The 20,993-nt window shown below is 40.0% G+C and overlaps 1 protein-coding gene across 2 annotated transcripts; it reads left to right on the plus strand.

Annotated features, from left to right (window-relative positions):
* The first annotated feature begins 399 nt into the window (after nucleotides 1-399).
* dram1 (DNA damage regulated autophagy modulator 1) lies at nucleotides 400-20,331 on the plus strand. 2 transcript variants are annotated; one of them, XM_012958972.3, is made up of 7 exons: nucleotides 400-864; nucleotides 8,572-8,639; nucleotides 10,561-10,703; nucleotides 13,185-13,362; nucleotides 14,307-14,365; nucleotides 17,916-18,008; nucleotides 18,493-20,331. In XM_012958972.3, the coding sequence occupies exons 1-7, from the start codon at nucleotides 731-733 to the stop codon at nucleotides 18,535-18,537; spliced, it is 720 nt and encodes a 239-aa protein (XP_012814426.1). In that variant the 5' UTR covers nucleotides 400-730; the 3' UTR covers nucleotides 18,538-20,331.
* Nucleotides 20,332-20,993: the final 662 nt, after the last annotated feature.

The raw sequence follows: 20,993 nt of genomic DNA on the forward strand, positions 1-20,993 counted from the left end.
GTTCTGGGAGCTGTAGTACTGCACATCACTGGGCTTGGGGTTCTGGGGGCTGTAGTACTGCACATCACTGGGCTTGGGGTTCTGGGAGCTGTAGTACTGCACATCACTGGGCTTGGGGTTCTGGGAGCTGTAGTACTGTACATCACTGGGCTTGGGGTTCTGGAGGCTGTAGTACTGCAGATCACTGGGCTTGGGGTTCTGGAGGCTGTAGTACTGCACCTCACTGGGCTTGGGGTTCTGGGAGCTGTAGTATAACATCTATGGGACCAAAAGTTTCAGCACTGCGTTCCGAAATGGACTCGGGGAGGTTTCCCAGCTCTTCCAGCAAGCGCACACAAAGTTCTGCCAAAGTTCACTCCCCTCCCTTCCCCAGGCAGTGCCCACTCATTCCTGCAGGGGGCGGGAGGAGAGCAGAAGTGAAAGTAACTTATGTGGGTCTGATGGTTCCAGCTCGCAGTCACAGGGCACTATGAGATGGGACAGAAAGGGGAAGTGAACTGTGATGCTGAAGTGATCGCTGGGATGAGAGCTATGAAAGTCGGTGTGCGGCGGCGGCAGCGGCATCATTACGTGCAACGCAAGGCTTCCCTCACACCGAGCAGCAGCATCCCCCCCATAAGCGCTCTACAAGCTGCGCCGGGCAGCAAATCGTTTGTGTGAGTGTTTGCGCTGCGCCGACGTCGGACTTTTGCCAAGATAAAGAGCATCGCAAGGGAAGCAAGTGCGCCCAATGCCTTGCTGGTGCCTGCACGGAGCGGCATTCCTGCCCTCAATTTTAGTCATCTGGTCCTCTGCTGGCTTTCTCTTCTCCTATATCATCTCGGTGCTGATTGGACATGTGCCGCCATTTGTCCCCTATATAAGGTAAGCGAGAGAGGACTCCAGGGGCAGGGAGGATGCGTTTCTATGTCTCCTTCGCTTGGGGTTCATGGGACTTGTAGTCCAACGAAAGCTAGAAGGTTCCTCTGCTAGAGACTTTCCTTCTGTCCTGTCTGGAGAGTTTACTCGAGAAAAGGAAATAGTTGTTTCAAACAGCTTGTCTTTAGTTACCTATAAAAATGAGTACCCTGGGGGCATACTAACAATGGCTTCTCCCACAACTAACAATGGCTTCTCCCAATAACTTTGCTGTGGGCCAAGTATCTGCTATTTCACATGTTTAGGGCCTGACAGATAAGTCTGAGGAGATGTTGGGAATGCTTGGGGGCATAAAATCTATTGGAGGGCAACACCTGTCCCATTGGACAGAACTATGGCTTTTGTGCCACTGCATGTTAAATACATTATATTTAAACCCTTACAATATCCTTTTTTTGCATTATGGGTATTTTAATTCCTGCAAGCTCTTAGTATTTTATAAGGCCAAGCATTTTAAGGTAATTATCGTTTGGAAACATGGCCGTCTACTATACATTTAAGGTGACAATTGCTGGAAAACACATGACCTTGCAGATTACTTATGGGGGTGAATTATGCCCTTTTTTATCTTTCCTCCCAAACTACATAGAAAGTCATACGTGCCCAAAATCCCCCATTTCTCAGTAATAAATACTGATTTTCTATTTTGTCCTCCTGTCACTGCTCCTAATACTACTGTATGTAATGCCCCCTTATTTGAAAAGGTCAATATGTCCACCTGTTACCTCTCTGTGTGCATAAATAAGGCTCTATACATTCAGCTTTATCTGTACAGCACTGCGTACATAAGCAGGCCCGGATTTGTGGAGAGGCCACAAAGGCCCGGGCCTAGGGCGGCAGAAGTTTAGGGGCGGCATGCCGCCCCGCCGCAAGAACATTTTTTAATTTTGCTCCCATACGGAGCAGTCGGGACCTCTCCCCACTGCTCCGTATGGGAGTTAAAAAGAGCGTTCGCGCATGCGCAATGGGGAGCTGGCGCTTTGCGCATGCGCAGTGGGGGCGCGTTCGCGCATGCGCACCGGGGTGCGCGTTCGCGCATGCGCATGGGGGACTCCCACAGGGGGCGGCCTCGGGGCGCACCGGAGAGAAATCCGGCCCTGTACATAAGTAGCACTTTATAAATAAGGATATACATAAATACATTCTCAAAGTTCACCTATCTCTACCACATGTGTTCCAGATAAGGCGCTTGTATTACAGGTATAAGACCTGTTATCCAGAATGCTCAGGACCTGGTATTTTCCAGATAAGGGGTCTTTCCATAATTTGAATCTCCATACTAAAAAAATCATTGAAAGAGTTATTATTCCCAATAGGATTGTTTTGCCTCCAGATCGATATCTGGCCGATTTCAGGCCCGTTGTTGGTGCCCCTACATGGCCTGATAAGCAGCCGAATCAGTTTAAGGGAACGATATCAGCTGAAACAATCGGCCGGTGTATGGCCACCTTTAGGGTCAAGTACAAGCTATCGTTTAATAACGTACACATATTTGCCACAACAGGGATCTCCAGGCAAACTATTGGGCTGTTGAACATAAAGCATTTTAATGAAGTTATTATGTTGCTATTTGAAACACTAAGATAGTGGTCAAGAAACTGTGAAACAGTTGTTTACATTGGTGGCGCAATAATATAAATCTGAAGAGCTGCTAGGGACATGACCAGAATGCGTGATTGTCTGCAAGAGGAAAAAAAGCTCATTTGTTTGGCACAGGGAAAATTAAGCATGGTGGTGACAATTTAAAGGAGAAGGAAAGGTAAAATCATTGTGGGGGAGCCAAGTTGTTAGGAGCCTCCAAATGATTCTACCTGCTACTCCTGGGTGGTACTATTTGTTGAGCTCCTTGCTGCCATCTTTTCTTGTTTGTCCAAGCATCCCCTCAGCGCCAGATTTGTAATGAAGGTGCCAAGAGGCCACCCCCATTACCTGCCCCCCTCTCCCCATCACTCGTACATGCGCATTGATTTATCGCACCAACGGAGCACTGGGGCATTGCATCCTGTTCCCACTGTTTCGTATGCGAGCAATGTGTATGTGCGGCCGGGCGGCATGTCGCTCCTAAAGTTGTGGCCTGCATTCCCTGTCAGACTTGGGTGGGCACATGCATAATACATGCCTTTTATCAATTTCTGTTCTGCACATTGTCACATGAGACACCTTGGAGGACAAAATAAAATTTCAGGTAACATAGTAACATAACATAGTGACATAGTAAGTTAGGTTGATAAAAGACGTTCGTCCATCATGTTTAACCATAATGCCTATATATAACCTGCCTAACGTCTAGTTGATCCAGAAGAAGGCAAAAAGGTTAGCAGGTAAGTGTCTAGAATCACTGGGAAGTTCAGCATCCCTCTAGTTATTTTACATTTCCTTCTCCTTTAAAATCAAATGTATCTAACCTTTATGTTACTGCTGCCTATGAATTTTTTCATTACACACCAGGCCGTTACAAGGCCCTGTGCCTTAATAATAGGGCAGTGATTTGATCATACACTGATTAACAGTATAGCCAGTATATACAGTATAGCACACAACAGACATTAATCATGTGAAGGTTATTGTTACATTATTGATGTCACAGCTCTGCCAAGTATTTTGTTACAACTATTACATAAATCATTAAAAATAAATAAATATACTTGCCAGATAATATCATACCATGAGATAAGAATTTTTTTTACTTGCATTTATGATTAAAGGGATTGCTCACCTTTAAGTAAACTTTATGTAGAAAATTATATTCTGAGACAACTTGCACGTTACATGTTGGTCTTAATTTTTTTATTTGTCTTTTTTGAATTATTGTTTTCTGTTCAGTAGCTCTCCAATTTAGAATTTCAGTAGCTATCTGGTTGCTAGGGTCCAAATTACCTTAGCAGCCAGGGAGTGGTTTAAATGAGAGACTGATGAAATAATTCAAAAACTATAAAAAAAAATTAAAAATTCCTGTGTTTAACAGGTTGCGCTGTAACATTATTGCTCTGATTCAGTGTGCTGCTCTTATCCAGTCTGAATCAATGCTAATATTAGTCTAAAGCCCTGTGGTGCACCCCAAATAGTTGTATAGGGGCAAACATCAATGGTGCTGTTGCCCATAGCAACCAATCAGCAATTAGATTTGAATGGCCGCCTACAAGTTAAAAAACAAAAGCAGAGTTCTGATTGGTTGCTATGGGCAACAGCAATGTCTCCAGTGCTGTTTATCTCCAGTGTTAATAAATACACCCCTTAGTTTATGGTGATGTAAATGACCCTGTCTTCCCAGAAGGAACAGCTGCTGTGTACCCCAAACCAAGAGAACAGTAGGCTTTTAGAAACAGTTTTTAGACTAATTTATAAGGGGTGGTTCACCTTTAAATGAACATAAGTATGATGTAGGCATTCATATTCTAAGGCAATTTGTAAATGGTTGTAATTTTTTATTTTTTGTGGTCTCTGAATTATTTAGCTTTTTGTTCAGCAGCTCTCCAGTCCGGGATTTCAGCAGCTATCTGGTTGCTAGTTTACCCTAGCAACAAGGCAGTGGGTTGATTGAGAGACTGGAATATGAATAGGAGAGAGGCTACAATTGTAGCCCTAGAGAACAATACATTTTTTTTAGCTGCTGGGATCACTGACCCTTCCTATCTGAGAGATCAAATGAAGCAAAAGAAGACAGCTAATGATAACTGATTGAAAAGTTGCTACGAAAAGCACACTTTACCAAAAGTTTATGTAAAAGTAAACTACCCCTTTACACTTCCGGCACCTGCTGTCTAATTAGACTGCTTTACCACTCAGGGGCCTGAGTGTGTGAGTGGCCTCTACACCCCTGCAGTTATTCTCCGAATGGTACAGCTCTCCCTACTCTGCTGTGTCAGCATATGGCTCACAGGAAGAACAGCTTGAGAGGAAGACTAGCATTTCTAAGAACTAAAAGAGTTGCACATAATATGTATTTCTAAACATGCTATAAAGGCTGTAGCATAAATGAAAACAACATCTTGCTAATCTAATTCATTCAGATTTAAAAAAAAAACAGAAACATTTGTGCTAACAATACAACTGCTAGCTTTGTTAAATATTATGTGCCTTTTGTACGTGACTTCCTGCGTGAGAGAGATAAACAAATGTGATGAAATGCAATGTATCGGTGTGATTCATCAGCAGAGAATCATTTCTAGAAATCACTAGTAAACAAGTAAATATGTTAGTGGTTCCAATTAGAAACCAATTAATGGCGTACTTCAACTTTAAGTTAACTTTCAGTATGTTATAGAATGTCCTGTTCCTAGCAACTGTTCAATTGGTCTACAGTTTTTATTGATTTTCTTTTTTTCATTTATTTGCTCTTCTTCTTCCTTGTCTGCCTCTTTCCAGCTTATAATTAAAAATTCTGTCATGGGTCCAACAAGCAAAAACATTTCTGCTAGGCTTTAATAGTATTGTTACTTTTATTACTTTATATTCAGGGTTGTCTCTATTTAAGCCACAGTCTTTTTGGTAGGGTACATTGGACCCTTGTAAGCAGATAGCTGCTGAAATTCTCAATTGGAGAGCTGCTTAGAAAAAAAACATAAATAATTAAAAAATTAAAAAAAAAAAAAAAAAGGGGAAGGCCAATTGCAGATTGTCTCTGAATATCACTGGCTACAGCCTACTTATAAATATTACTTGACAATTGTGTGGCAGAGCACCAATAGAGACTCCAATGCTGACTAGTTAAGCAGTATCAAACAGAGTAAATGCAAGCCCTGCTAAAGATTGCCATACACCCTTAGATCCTCTCGCTTGTTATGGCACATAAGTGTCTAACCAAATTATTGTCTGTAAATGTAGGGCCTGAGGCTAAACAGTTTGCAGATATTTGCTGTAAGGCAACCCAATCCTTCTAGGTCTTTTAAGCAGTACAAAGAGTCTATGGGCACATGAAACATTTCACATGAATGAGCTGCAAATTTCCGCAGACTTTTCTTTGGTGCCTCTGGGCTTATAGAAGTACAGGTATAGGACCTGTTATCCAGAATGCTCGGGACCAAGGGTATTCCGTATAAGGGGTCTTTCCGTAATTTGGATCCGTAAACCCAATAGGATTATTTTACATCCGGTGAGGATTAATTATCTTAGTTATCTTAGATCAAATACAAAGCACTGTTTTATTTTTACAGAGAAAAAGGAAATCAATTTTCAAAATTTGAATTATTTGATTAAAATGGGGTCTATGGGAGACAGGCTTTCCGTAATACGGAGATTCTCAGGTTCTATTTCATTCATACAGATAATTACTCTTGAGCCCTTTATAGTTACTAGACATATAACACCAGAGACAAGTCCCACTGATGTACAGTATGTCCACTACATGCCTCACACACACAGATATTGTAGACTAAAAAAATATACTCCTGTTGGAAGGAAAACAGTGGATTTAGTGGTGATGGGAAAGATTGATGGATGGTGCTAGGTCTCTAAATGAACATATAAAATCAGTTACTTAACCAAAAATTAGGCTGATTGAAATGAATGATTGAATAAGTGCATTTGTGCCACTGAATGACACCTGCCACTCACTCATAAAGTGCTTTCTAATGTAGTCAGCCCTGTATTAGTGAAAAATGGAGCTCAGAGGCCTGTGGCAATTTGCACAATGCACTATGCAGTGTGCAAAGTGCAAAAAATTGGCCCAGTGCTGCCTTTTTTGCACTTTACACACTGCATGTAAAGGCAATTTATAGCTTTAACTCACATTGGGGTAATGCAATAAAAGGTGCAAAGTCTGTTCCAGTTCTTGTCATCTCTAGCAGATAGCATTTACTGGGGGGGGGGGGCAAATATTACTTCCTGTTGCATTAAGTGTTCATCTATCACGGCAATATTTTACCTACTGGCATGAAAAATAAACTTAGATAATATTTGGAAAATAATGTATTTCCATTATTTACCATTTCCTTGAGAACTGAGACTTTGTAAAGATTTGTTAGTCTGTATTCAGATTTCAGAGGGAAGTAGTGTGGAAATAATTCTGTGGTACGGAGATAAGGCTGTGGTTCAGTTATCAGTGAGATAAAACAGCACTGGGAAAAGAATGTAGAAGCTGTTTGCACCCACGTGATTTTTGGGCCCATAAAACTTTAGTCTGCTACTTATAGGGGTTGCAAACCCCTTTAAAATTTGCCTAATGATACATGAACGTTATACTGATCTTCTACCTACCTGCTTTCCTTCTCCTCTTTTTTTTACTGTCTATTTTTTCTTTATGTTTGCAAACTATTGAAATGTCTTTTCAATAAAAATTCAAGTTACAAAAAAAATTTGCCTAATGATAAAAAGGTATAATTCTAAGCCACTTTTAAAGGGTACGTTCACCTTCAGACAATAGCCTGAATTTGAAAAGCCCCTGTCAGAAAAAAAACATTTTTGTGATTCATCTTCTTTAAAATGTATAGTTTTGAAGCTACAGACCAGGATCAGTGCTGCTCTCCTCTGCTCTCTCCTCTCTGTCTTGAAGGGATCACCGACACCAACTTGCGTTTGCCTAAACAGGAAGTTGATAGTGGTTACTGCGCATGCCTTTCCTCTCTTGCTTTATTTGCATTTAATAGATCCGATTGGCTGAATTTTGCCAGCCAATGATATTAAATATGCTAATGAAGCTGGAGAGGGAATGCATGCTCAGAACCAGTGTCAACTTCCTGTTTGGGCAAAATGCAAGTTAGTTTTGTCAATCCTTTCCAAAGAGAGAAGAGAGAGCAGAGGAGAGCAGCGCTGATCCTGGTTTTTAGCTTCAAAACACTTTAAATAACAAAGATGAATTACAAAAATGTTTTTCTGACAGATTTAGACTGTTGACTAAATGCAAGCATCCCTGTTAAATATGTATTTGTTATAATATTACATTGGCTTTATTTGTAAGTGTAATTGCTATTGTAAGCAGTATTTGCCTGACTCTTGCTGTTCTCTGAACTTCTAGTTGTGACAGTTATAAAGCACCAACATATTCTGCAGCGCTGTACAATAAGTGGGTTTCATACACTGGACATACAGAGTAACATAAAAAGCAATCAATAACCAATACAAGAGGTGAAGAGAGCCTTGCCCAAAAGAGCTTACAATCTATAAGGAGAAAGGGTTGAGACACAAGGTGTGGGAATGGGCAAGGCCAGAGTTGTGAGAGGTGTGGCACAGATTATTGCTTTTAGCAACACACTTAACTCATGTTAAACTAAATGAGAGTAAGCTTCTCTAAATAAATGTTAGAGATCTTTTGAACACGGAGAGATTGGGAGAAAGTTTGACAGATTGTGGGAGCGAATTCCAGAGAAGGGGGGCAGTCCTTGCAAAGTCTTGAATGCGAGCGTGTGAGGAGGGAATGAGAGAGGAGTTGAAGAGCAGGTCAGTAGAGGAGCGTAACAAGCGGGTTGGTTGAAATGATGTAGCAACTGATTTCACAATAGGGTATACATAATTCCAGGTATTTGAGAGGGATAACAAGCAATAACTAGGGATCTATCATATTGGTATTATCGAGCAAGAGCCAAAACCAGCATCTACTGAGTTAATAACTAGTTAGTATGGTGACAGGGATTTTTACTGTTATTATATCTTGCAAATTTGAAGTGCAAATGCTAATGTCTGTACTTAAAAAAATTATGTTTTTACTTTACTTTTTAGTGACACAGGTACATCGCCTCCTGAAAGTGGAGTTTTTGGTTTTATGATCAGTCTGTCTGCCATGTTGGGTAAGTAGAGCAAAGCTGAAAATGAATGGTTTAGACAGGGATGCCCAACCTTTTTTACTCATGAGCCACACTCAGATGTAAATAGTGTTGGTGAGCCACACAAGCATGAAAAAAGTGCTTTGGGGTGCAAAATAAGGGCTGTGATTGGCTATTTGGTAGCCCCATGTGGGGCTCAGTAGAGTGTGCCTATATGGCACTCTTTTGTCTTTTCTTTGATGAGCCCCCCTGCCCTCCCTTCATAAACCCACCCTCTTTTAGCCTTATTATATACCAGTGATTCTTAACCTGTGGGTCAGGATCCAATTGAAAATTTCTTCCTGCAGAACAAAATAGGTGTTATAAAAAGGTGCATGGCTGGTTCTTACCCAATATTTGGGTCGAAAAGCTGATCCACTGACTTAGTGTGGCACAGTCTTTAAGGATAGTAGCCATGCAGTGCTGTTACATGGCAGTAGTTCCATTCATTTACAATTAACCACACAAGGGCTACCATTCAATTGTGGCACAACACTACCTGTGAGCAGAGGTGATTGTAAATGATCTAGCAACCTTAGCCTAGGGATTGTACTATGATGACTGGGAACCTTATTTTCTCAAGGGCTCCCTGTAGCCCCAGGGCCAGTCACAGCTGTGATCTCAGTTCCTAGCCCAATGTGCATCGTACTAGCAAAGGCCATCTTCACAGACAGAAGGTTTTTTGGGAATCAGTTTTCATTTATAATTGTATTACTGTATGTACATAAGCTGCTTAAGTTTATATGTTATATGATATGTAGAATCTTAACATAGCTGTTCCAATTAAATCTTGTGCTGAGGAATAATAGATGGAGGATGCTAATCACTTCTCTCATTGCTAAAATGAATTATGATTCTCCAACATGAAACAATGAAGAAAATATAAAGAAACGTCAAATAAATATAAGAATTTGGCCTTATACTGAGTCATAGTTTGTCCAAAGGTGCTTTTTATTGCAGCTGATAACAAATATTCTCTATGGAAACTGCTTCCTTTATTGTAGTTTAATAGACAACTTTCCTGTCTAAAGCCTGGACAATAACTCATGCTTTGCTGTTATCGGTTGTTGCTTGCCAGTTGCAAGCTGCCCAGTTATTGGCCAAGTGGTTTCACCAACTAGATTCACACATGGGTAGTTATCAGGCTTGTTTAGTTGAAATTAGCCATTATCTGACCCAGTGTGACCAGCTTTAGGGCTCTGGCACATGGGGAGATTAGTCGCCCGCGACAAATCTCCCTTGTCACGGGTGACTAATCTCCCCGAACTACTATCCCTCCGGTGAAAATGTAAGTCACTGGTGGAATGGCGCGATGCGCAGGCGATTTCGGCAAATCGCCGAAGTTGCCTCGCAGCGTGTGCCATCCCACCGGCGACTTACATTTTCACCTGAGGGATGGTAGTTCGGGGAGATTAGTCGCCCGTGACAAGGGAGATTTGACGCGGGCGACTAATCTCCCCGTGTGCCAGAGCCCTAAGTCAGGTTACATGGAACTGCAGTACCAGATAACTGGCATAGAGAGCTGCTGAGTAACTATTATGCTCCTATATGTTGAGGAATGCTGTGGTCTAACAACATAAAGTTAAGAAAGAAGGTGCCCTCCCCCAAATATTGTTATTTCATAATGAAAGAAAATGTAATTCTTAGCAGCATTCCAACATATATTCAGTACACATTTTCAGTAATTTTACATTTATTTTTAAATATAATTTTTATTAAAAGAATATTTATTGGCTGCTCAGATTTTCCTTCATTATACAAAACACAGTTTTTAGGTGGAGGAACCTTTTTCACATAATGTTATACTTCAGTAGTTCTTCATGAGTTCTAAATTCCTTGATTTTACACCTTGGTTTACTTTAGCAAGTAATTTACAATAAATGTTGTCTTTTATTTTATTTAACAGGGGCAGCTACAATGTATACCAGATATAAGATATTAGAGAAGCAAAATCACTCCACTGATTTTCTGCCTTATTACTTCAATAAGACTTCATTAGCCATTGGATTGTTAGGCTGCATCGGCATGGGAATTGTTGCTACTTTTCAGGTATTTTTCATTAGAGACTTGTAAGAGGTGTGTTTTGGGTGGATATTTGGTGGGTTGGCCTGGGTGATAGAGGAGCAGGGAGGAAAACAGGAAACAGGGGTTAGGGTGGCCCATAAATTTGTAATAGCACTCCCAGCCTTGGCTGATATTTTTCCAGGTGGCAACCCTGTCAAGTTGCGTGTCTTGAACGTAAACCATTTGGATTTCATTCTGTTTTTTAGAGGTGGGTTGCAGAGCACCTAAGGCTCCAATCTTAATCCTAGCACCATCCATAAGAATCATACCTTTCACTCAGTACAGATCACGCTCCAGATTGTATCAGTTTAATCCTCCTTTGGAGGTCCAACCTGTGGTCAGGGCCCTCTTTAGTTCCTAACAGTTACAGTAGAAAAACACTGATGTTATCAGCCATTCAGTCACACTGTACATCCAATAATACACAGTATAGGAGAGCAGATAAGTGTTCTAATCTCCTAATCTCATTTTAATTTACCTTTAAATTGGGCTTTCAAGTGTGTGTAGGAGAGCAAGTAAGCAATTTCTTCCAGACATATGCACCAACATTTCCCTTTAGGGCTCTGGTACACGGGGAGAATCTCCCTGTTCGCGGGCGACTAATCTCACCGCCGGTGGGATGGCATACGCGGCGGCGCGATTTCAGTGAAATCGCGGAAGTTTCCTCTCAAGGCCGCCACGTATGCCATCCCACCGGTGATTTACATTTTCGCCTGTGGGATGGCAATTTGGGGAGATTAGTCACCCACGAACAGGGAGATTTGTCGCGTTCGACTAACCTCCCTGTGTGCCAGAGCCCTTAAAGGGATACAGGTGTCAAAATAAAATTGTACATCATTTTTTAGGATTATTTCTGATAATATTTAGGGTAAAGTTATTCATGTTTGAAAAATTATATCACATGAATCACAGCAAACTTTCTTTTGCTTCTTTTTTCACCATAGTGGTTTTGTTTTAAAACAATATAAATTACAGCCATCTGAAACCAGCTGAGATTATTTAAAAAAAACCTCAAAAATACCAGTCTATTCTTGCCATTATATTTAGTCTTATTTGCTTTATTAGCTTTATAAGACTTGTGAGTATCTGCATTGTCTCTGCTTCCCTTATTAGTGTCCAATGTAATATAAATAGAAAATAAAACACTGTCAAGGAATTCCTTCTGCATATTATGGGCCTGATTCACTTAAGTCCGAAATAAGGGGCCCGATTCACTAAAGTCCGAAATAAGGAGTGCTATTTATAGCATGCGTTAAAAATCTTATCACTTCTTATTTTTCACTCGATTCACTAAAAGGACACTTGTCATAATTAAGAAGCGATGTTCTTGGCGTTATTTATCTTACGAAGACATATTTTCAAGAAATATATTACGCAGCGCACAAGATATTACGCAGCGTGCGATATTTTACGCAGAGCGCAATATATTACGCACGTAACCATTACTTTCTGAAAACCACCATTTCCCTGAAAACTGGAGGATGCATCACTCTAGGGCCAACATATACTTGAAAAAATACGACTGCAAACTCCATGTTGTGTTGCCAATAGCTCACGAACCGCAATTTTCTTTAAGTACCGCCTGCCCCAAGTAGGGTTAATATTTACACAGATTAACACGATATTTTGCACGTTTAACGCTTCATATGTGTTTGTGAATCATGCGTTAGTACTATTTCTATTCGCTAATTAACGCAATGCGTTTTTTTTGTGCATGCGATATGTGGATTAACACATGCGAAATGACTTTGATGAATTGGTACTTAATTATCGCATGCTTTTTAATGAAAAAAACTATGCGATAAGCGTTATTGACCTTTAGTGAATCGGCCCCTATAACGCTTATCGCATAGTTTTTTTCATTAAAATATGTCATCGTAAGATAAATAACGCCAAGAACATCGCTTCTTAATTATGACAAGTGTCCTTTTAGTGAATCGAGTGAAAAATAAGAAGTGATAAGATTTTTAACGCATGCTATAAATAGCACTCCTTATTTCGGACTTTAGTGAATCGGGCCCTATATCTTGCTTTCAAAATACTATTCATCCCCTATCCCTATTTTTGTGAATAAGCCCCCCAGGTGTTACATTTATCTGATGTTTCACCATTTCCTGTGCACATTAGATTTCCTACATAAGGCACAGCAGTGAGTTAATTACAGATGGGTGCAGCCTTAATTTCTTTCATATTATTATTCCCATGGGAATTCGATTATAAAATGCGGATTTTCCCTAAGGTTGAATATTTTTACTGTTTATAAAGTCAATTAAATATTATTTCACTGTTTGAATTACCATTAAAGTCCATTTGTTACGCATAAAATGCACCGTAACAGAAACATTATTTCAAGCATAGTCATTCTTAAGTTGCTAAAAATATTTGCTCCATAATGTTAGCAGTGTGATTTTGCACTTTGTGTGCACAGAAAATCTGATCATGTGTATAATGTGTTTTCCCTTCCAGGAGATGGCAGTCCCTGCTGTGCATGATGCGGGGGCACTTATAACATTCATCTGTGGGGTGCTCTATATTTTATTACAGTCCTATATCTCCTACAAGTCCTGCCCGGCTTGGAACACGAGAGTCACCTGTCATATAAGAATGGCTATTTCTGTGATAGCATTTATTGCTGTGGTACCCAGTATCCTTTTCAGGTTTGCTATAAATTAATAACAAAATCAAATTTGTACCTATTTTTGTATATAAATGCCTTCTTCAATTAAAAGCAACACCAGATGTAAATATTTTACATGCAGGCTTGAAATTACAATAGTGTAAGGTGCATTTTGTTACTGAAATTCTTAAATAAATATATAAATCATACCCAGCTGCACTCAAATGATAGAAACTTAAACTGACACACCACATAATGCCCAGTATTCTTGTACTCACATTAGCACATAACCAACGTATATACTTGCTAGTTCATGTAAACTGTGCTTGTTCTGTATGTGTTAGGGCAGTGACACACGGGGAGATTAGTAACCGCGTGACAAATCTTCGTAATCTCCCTGCAATGCTATCCCACCGGCTAGAATGTAAATCGCCAGTGGGATGGCATACGTGGCGCCGCAATTTGCCTAAGTCGCCGAAGTTTCCTCTCAAGGCAAGTTCGGCAAATCGCGGCGCTGCGTATGCCATCCCTCCGGCGATTTACATTCTAGCCGGGGAGATTAGTTGTCCGCGACAACAGAGATTTGTCGTGGCGTGACTAATCTCCCCGTGTACCCCTGCCCTTATTCTCTTTCAACATTACTTTTATTTCATGTATTTTCACTACATTTTCATATTCTTTCTCATTTACTTCCTCATCCTTCATTATTTGTTTCCTCTTTCTGTCACTCTACATATCTTGAGACCAAGGCTGCTGCCTCTCCATGTAATTGATTTGCTCCCACCAACCCAAAACATTTCCCCACATCGCTTTATTTTTATTTGTGTTTATATTTCTCACCCACTTCTCTACATATTTCTTCCTACATTTCCCCTTCCCTTCTCATCTGTATGTATTTCTCCTCCTGCTTTACAAAGTCACCCATTTGCATTGCTTTATTGCGTTCTTGTCCTTTACACATATATTTCCAGTGATTGCCTGCTCATTACAAACTGGCACAACCAAACTTTACTGGAAACCAAGTGATGAGGTATGTTGAGTTTGTAGCAAGTGCTGCAGTGAAAGGCATGGCCCAATTTCTTAAACTGATTATATTCTGCTATACTCAAAACATAGTTCTTAAAGGAGAATTAACCCTAAAAACACTGGAGGTGTTAAGTGATCCCTAGCTCAAAGTGACTTGGCTTGGAAGCAAATTATTATTTCTGCACAGACCCCAGCTTCCACCTTTCTTATTAGGCATTCACTTTCTTTTCCATTGGAATCATATCTGCCACACAATTGGTGAAATAGATGGGTATAAAGGAACAGTTCAGTGTAAAAATGAAACTGGGTAAAACAGACTGTGCAAAATAAAATATACTTCTAATATAGTAAGTTAGGCAAAATGTAATCTAGAAAGGCTGAAGTGAGTGGATGTCTAACATAAAAACCAGAACACTACTTCCTGCTTTCAGCTCTCTAACCTCTTAGTTAGTTAATTACTTTAGGGGGGGGGCACATGGGACATAACTGTTCAGTTAGTTTGTGAGCAAGCAGATCAGATTCAGAAGCAAACTAACTGTTATGTCCTATATGCCCCCCCCCCCCTTCAAGTCACTGATTAGTTACTGACTGCTAACAGCTTAAAGGAGGAAGTAGTGTTCTGACTATTATGTTAGAGATCCGTTCACTCCAGCGTTTATAGATTACATTTTGGTTAACTAACTATATTGAAAACATTTTTCATTTTGCACAGTCTATTTATTTTACCCAGTTTAAATTTTACACTGACGTGTTCCTTTAAAACACCCAGTCAAAATACATAAAACTTGCAGGAAGCAAGACAAATAACCAAACACTTACTGGCATCAAGCCACACGACATCTGTACTCAGAGACAGCAAGGCTCTGTCATGGGTTAGACTGTATGGTGCATCTGCAAGAGATGCAGTGCCTCAATAAAGAGGCAAACGAGCGTGGGGTGTCTGATTTGGCACCCCTCATGCTGGTCAACATTCAGCTGATCTATTACCTCATAGCTCATTTTCAGCCAGATTCAGGTTAAGCAAGCCATTGGCATTGGTTTCCATAATAACCTTCTAACTTGGTCAGGAGGGGGTGAGTCGGTAGTCTTTAATGGCCTATGAATCTTAAAGGGGTGGTTCACCTTTAAGTAAACTTTTAGTATGTTATAGAATGGCCAGTTCTAAGCAACTTTTCAATTGGTCTTCATTGTTTTTTTTGTTTTTTTTTATAGTTTTTTTAATTATTTGCCTTCTTTTTCTAACTCTTTTTAGCTTTCAAATGGGGGTCACTGACCCCAGCAGCCAAAAACTATTGCTCTGTGAGGGTACAGTTTGATAGTTATTGTCACTTTTTATAACTTCTTTTTATATTCAGGTCCTCCTCTATTCATATACCAGTCTCTCATTGAAACCACTCCCTGGTTGCTAAGATAATTTGGACCCTAGCAACCAGATAGCTGCTAAAACTAAGAGAGCTGCTGAACAAAAGGTTAAATAACTAACAAACTACAAAAAAGAAAAAAAGGAAGGCGAATTGCAAATTGTCTCAGAATATTACTCTCTTCATTGTACTGAAAGTGAACTCACAGATGAACAACCCCTTTAATTGTGTAAATGTATATACATACCCCATCCTTCTTCCTCTTCCATTAATTGTACTTTGCTATTGTATATTCCCACCTAATTAATGTCCTATCTTCACCTCCGCAATTATTCGTATCCATTTCCCTGGATTGTTTTACAGCCTGGGCTGCCCAATATTATTATTATTATTAGTTGATTTAAAATATTGTGTTTGAACTGTCCCAGCTACTGCTTTGTTCCCTTTCATTCGTATGCTAAATCTTTCCTACAACAATAAACCAATACATATCTTTAAAGACACATTAACTGGTATGTACAAAGGATCTGTGTCACTGCCGTCAAAATTTGTTTACAAAAAAATGGATTTTGAAAGAAGTCCATTAGGCAAATAGCAAAAGAGAAACAGAGCTTCTTCTGGCAAGCAGAAAGACAGAAGGATCTGTAGATACTCCATTTGTTTACAAAATAATGTCCATAACTTGTGTCATCCAAGCCACAAAGAGAATAAGCTCCTTGTTCTTCACCAATCAGAGACCTCCATAATACTGCGCTCTCATAGTAACATAGTAAGTTGGGTTGAAAAAAGACATACGTCCATCAAGTTCAACCATAATGCCTATACCTAACCTGCCTAACTACTAGTTGATCCAGAGGAAGGCAAAAAACCCCATCTGAAGCCTCTCTAATTTGCCGCAGAGGGGAAAAAATTCCTTCCTGACGTGTAACGTCAGTAACAAAGCCCACTGCAACATTTGTGAACTGTCAAACCATCAAGGACAATAGGAGACAAAAAGCCCTTCCCAATGTAAGAATTGCAGTGAAAGCCTTATAGAAACATGCCACATACATATGTAGCATTGCCTTAAAGGAGAACTATACCCCAGAACAATGTAGGTCTCTATAAAAATATATTGCACAAAACAGCTCTTATTCATCTAAATAAACCATTTTCATAAAACTATACTTTTTAGGTAGTATGTGCCATTGGGTATTCCTATATAGAAAAACTGCCATTTTAAGTTATGAAGGCCACCCCCTGGGATTGCACAGTTAACGATGCACACAAACAAACCAAGGGCACATATACATGTGAGGTCACATCAGCCATGTTGTACTGCAAAAACTGTAAGAAACCTAGTTTTTGGACCATGTGTGGGCTCCGAATTATCATCCCAATAATTTTCAAACCATGGTAATTGGACGTTTAATCGATCGACCAGGTTAGAATAGTTTGGTCGATAACAATAAAACCTGCGCATATACTGTGTAGGTGATGATATCCTTGGGGGACCTACAATGGAAGTCACTTTTGTACTATTGGTGTCTGCCAACTATTTCATGTTCAGAACATCCTCTGAATTGTTATGGCTTTATCCTGCAATTTCAGTCTGAATGTTAGTTTTAGATCTTTGCATTTAAACGTATGATCGATATCCGAACATAATGGCAGTTCCCCTTTAAATTGCTCTACTAATTGTATACATCAAGGTAAAGCTCCCAAGAGAATCCAGAAATTGGATCAGGAGTCAGTTCGTTTGGCAAGGATCTAAACTGCTTAATTTTATAGATGCAACTGATTTCAAATATTTTAGACTAAACACAGTTTGAACCAATTTTTTGTTGGATTCCTTTATTCGCCCATTTCCAGTGAGTGTTTTTTCTGTATTGAGCGGAAGGAAGAGGCTTGATTGGAAACCAAGTGATGAGGTAGGTTGTAATGCTACTGCCCAGGGGAACTGGATTCTGTCCCTGCACCAGTGCACACCCCTGCATGGGTCATATGAGACAAAAGCACAAACAAATATGTCTATTTTCTAGCTGGACTGCCATGTGCCCTATAACACTGAACTTAAATAAATGTTTAGATGCACATGAGATGAGAGAGATGGTCTAATGACCTCTTTGATATTAGAATGCTAGTTGGGGAATGCAAGAGCAGGTAGGATCAGTGCCCAAATATATTGCTGATAAATGTTTTTATAAATTGCAGGGATATCACTATCACCTAACAAGTGCCATCTGTGAATGGATAGTTGCATTCGGATTTAATATGTACTTCCTTACATTCATCAGAGATTTTCAGGTTAGTACCCATTTATCAGAAAGGTATATATGTGAAATCATACATGACTGTGTGTTCTTGTTCATTGGAGGTGGGAACCTTTAGTAAAGGCCCACTGTACCTCTAGATTCTCATGTGGAATTGTAATCAGTTCAAGAGAAAACCTATAGAAGCCCAGATTTATGGTATCTGTTGCCACAGAAAACCTAGGAATTAGTCTGTTTCGAGATGTTTAAATGAATGGGAAAATGTGATCTTCACTGTGATCAAGATTCCCCAGTTTTGAGTTTCAGATTCTCTAATTATTTTGGAAATATGCTAGCAATGGATAAAAAATTGCTAGATCGAGTTTCGTTATTTAGCTTTTCGGCAATTGCATTTTGAGGAAGACCTGAATTCAAAAATTGAGGAACCAGCCTCTCAGAGTACGACCAAAGATAATTGCTAATTGTGCACCAATCACATGCTTCCTTGGATAATCCCGAATCTTTATTTTTGACTGCAGGGTGTAAGTATACAAATTTCAACAGAAATACACGAAGACTTTTGACAACAGGCCAGCATCTGGGCATAGAGAGAAAATCATTTTTTGAAGATCTTGCAAAGCCAGGACAATGTGATCAAGCCTCAATTTTAATGCAAATGGTTAAAAGGCCATGAACTTGGATATTTATACCACTAACCAAATACATCAAGTAGTTTTTAACAGTCTCAATGTCCATTGCAGGTAATAGGTGCCATTTACGTTTCCCCGAAGCATAAGTGCAAGAGCACTAAGGGGTGCAAGAGCAGACCTCTTAGCGCTCATTTAGGCAGCATTTCACTGTGGAGAAAAGATCTGGTGTGAGGTGCACAGCGTCAGAGGGTGCGGGCCAGCCCTGACCTTAATACCTGCCATAGGGTAGGTGGTAAGATCAGGGCTTGTTGTGGCAAGCGATATCGCCTGCTCCCTAAATTGCACCTACATGTAACTGCCCACCTAGCCCTCAATGAATAGAGCACTGCTGAACTCAGGCAGCACTCATTCAAGGGGGTAGCCACTGCTCTCTGAAGCCAGTAGAAAACATTTTTGCACACTGCATTTCATGCTGTAAATTACCTTTTATATCTTTTAAAATTGTAGAAAATATAGAAAAATATGGCAGATATGTTTCAAAATCATAAAATAGCAGAAATAATATAAAAACCTTTATTACTATACATTAAAAAGTCAATAGTAGGGACTATCAGAGCCTTTTGTGCTGTAACCAGGGCTGTATTTACCATATAGGTACTTGAGGGCCCATGCCTACGGAAGCAGCTATAGGGGGGTGCCCCACAGGTGCCTTTATGGAAAATAAAAAGCATGGGAAAAAGATATCTACCTAGCCTGCTGTTAAAAATCAGGAGCCAAATCTTAGGGGTTGGGGGTACCAGGAGCCTCCCCGGTCAGCACATGGGTAGTACAGCGTGACTGTCTGCACATGCACCAATCAGAGGCTGAGGTGACGTGAGGCGCAAAGGACCAAAAGTCAGCCCTGGCTGCAACCAGAGTAAGAGCTACTAAGCGCAATGTTATTGGTTGCCACATTGCCTTTACATTTTTTCTGTGTCCTTTTTCACATTTGTAACAGTATTTTTTTAATATATTAGTCTCATTAATATATATATATATATATCTACAGCACATCTGTATTTCACTTGCTTGGTAGCGTTGGGATATTTTATGTATAACAAATAACTTCAAGCTCTTTCCCATCCTAATTAAATATTGTATAGAAATCTCAAACTTAAAGGGATATTGTACTGTATTGCTCCATGCTGTATTTTATCCTCACTGTCCCATAGTCATGTTAAGCCTCTAACTGCAGCACAGCCTGAGAGGAAAGGCAGAATCTATTGCTGTAGGGGAAGACTGCTTCTTGCTTCTTTTCTACTGAGGTGCTTACTAGGTTAGAGATAACATGGCAGCTGCTTAGACACTACTCAGTGAACGACTGTCGCTCCATGACTATAATAATGGCATCTAACAATGGCATGGAGTGTGGAGTTCACCACAAAAGTACAACTTTGTCATTTTTATATTGTGAGTTTTCCATGCAATGGCACATTTTATAATCTCCCAGAGATGGCTGGACCATCACAATGCACACCTAGAAGAATTCAGCACCATGTTTTTCTCAGGTTCACTTACCCTCATGCACAGGGCACTAGTTCTCAATGCTGTACACATGAATGACATTCGTTTGCTGGAATTGTGAAGAATCCAACAGTATGAACAGATTTATAAGGATGGAAACAACACATTTGGAGCCTGCTTACCATTTTATAACAGAAAATGAAAATAAAATGTATTTTGTTGTTTGTTTTGTATTGCTTCTTATTTGCAGGGAGCAGCACTGGGCACTCAAATCCACACAATGTTGTGTATATTCTAACACCAACCATAAAGCAATTGCACCTAACAGCAGTTAAGCTGTTGCCCACAGAAAAACCCACTCCCTGCATGCAATAAAGCACCCAAACATACCGTCTAATTGTTGCGAATAGGAATTGGAGAGGGTAAAACACAGTTACCCAATTATATAAACTTGCATGTAATACCAGTTTTTGCTAATGGAAAGGTATGTTCAGGTAATGTGCCCACTGGGAACATGATTTCCTGCAGGATACAAACCCCCCATGCATTATTTCCTTATTAATGTTAATAAGGCTCAATGTTTTACTTTTCAATTACTACTAACCAGAAGTTACCTACAGGGGTCCCTTTGTACATTGTTCCTAAGCAATCAATGGCCTGCCTCCATGCTGTCTATTTTGTTGCAGTGGCAACTTGTTTGCAGTTGTACATCTTCCCACATTGTTGGAAGCACAATGACACTTTTGACATTTTGGCTTTTTACTGACAACGGCAGGGTGATTTCCTAACCCCAAAGTCTATCCTATCCTATTCCCCAAATGAATTCTCCATATGGTAACTTGCTGTAGGCAGGATACCCAGGCTAAGAGCCTTAGCCAGCCCCCTTA

Source organism: Xenopus tropicalis, chromosome 3 (genome assembly GCF_000004195.4).
Source record: "Xenopus tropicalis strain Nigerian chromosome 3, UCB_Xtro_10.0, whole genome shotgun sequence".
NCBI classification, from domain to species: Eukaryota; Metazoa; Chordata; class Amphibia; order Anura; family Pipidae; genus Xenopus; species Xenopus tropicalis.

What these genes read in the sequence shown, in the direction of transcription:
- dram1 (XM_012958972.3), top strand. Translation starts at nt 731, where the DNA reads ATGCCTTGCTGGTGCCTGCACGGAGCGGCATTCCTGCCCTCAATTTTA. An exon ending in ACTGGAAACCAAGTGATGAG is followed by an intron (nt 14,366 to 17,915) that starts GTATGTTGAGTT and finishes TATAAATTGCAG; the next exon opens with GGATATCACTATCACCTAAC. An exon ending in CATTCATCAGAGATTTTCAG is followed by an intron (nt 18,009 to 18,492) that starts GTTAGTACCCAT and finishes TTTTGACTGCAG; the next exon opens with GGTGTAAGTATACAAATTTC.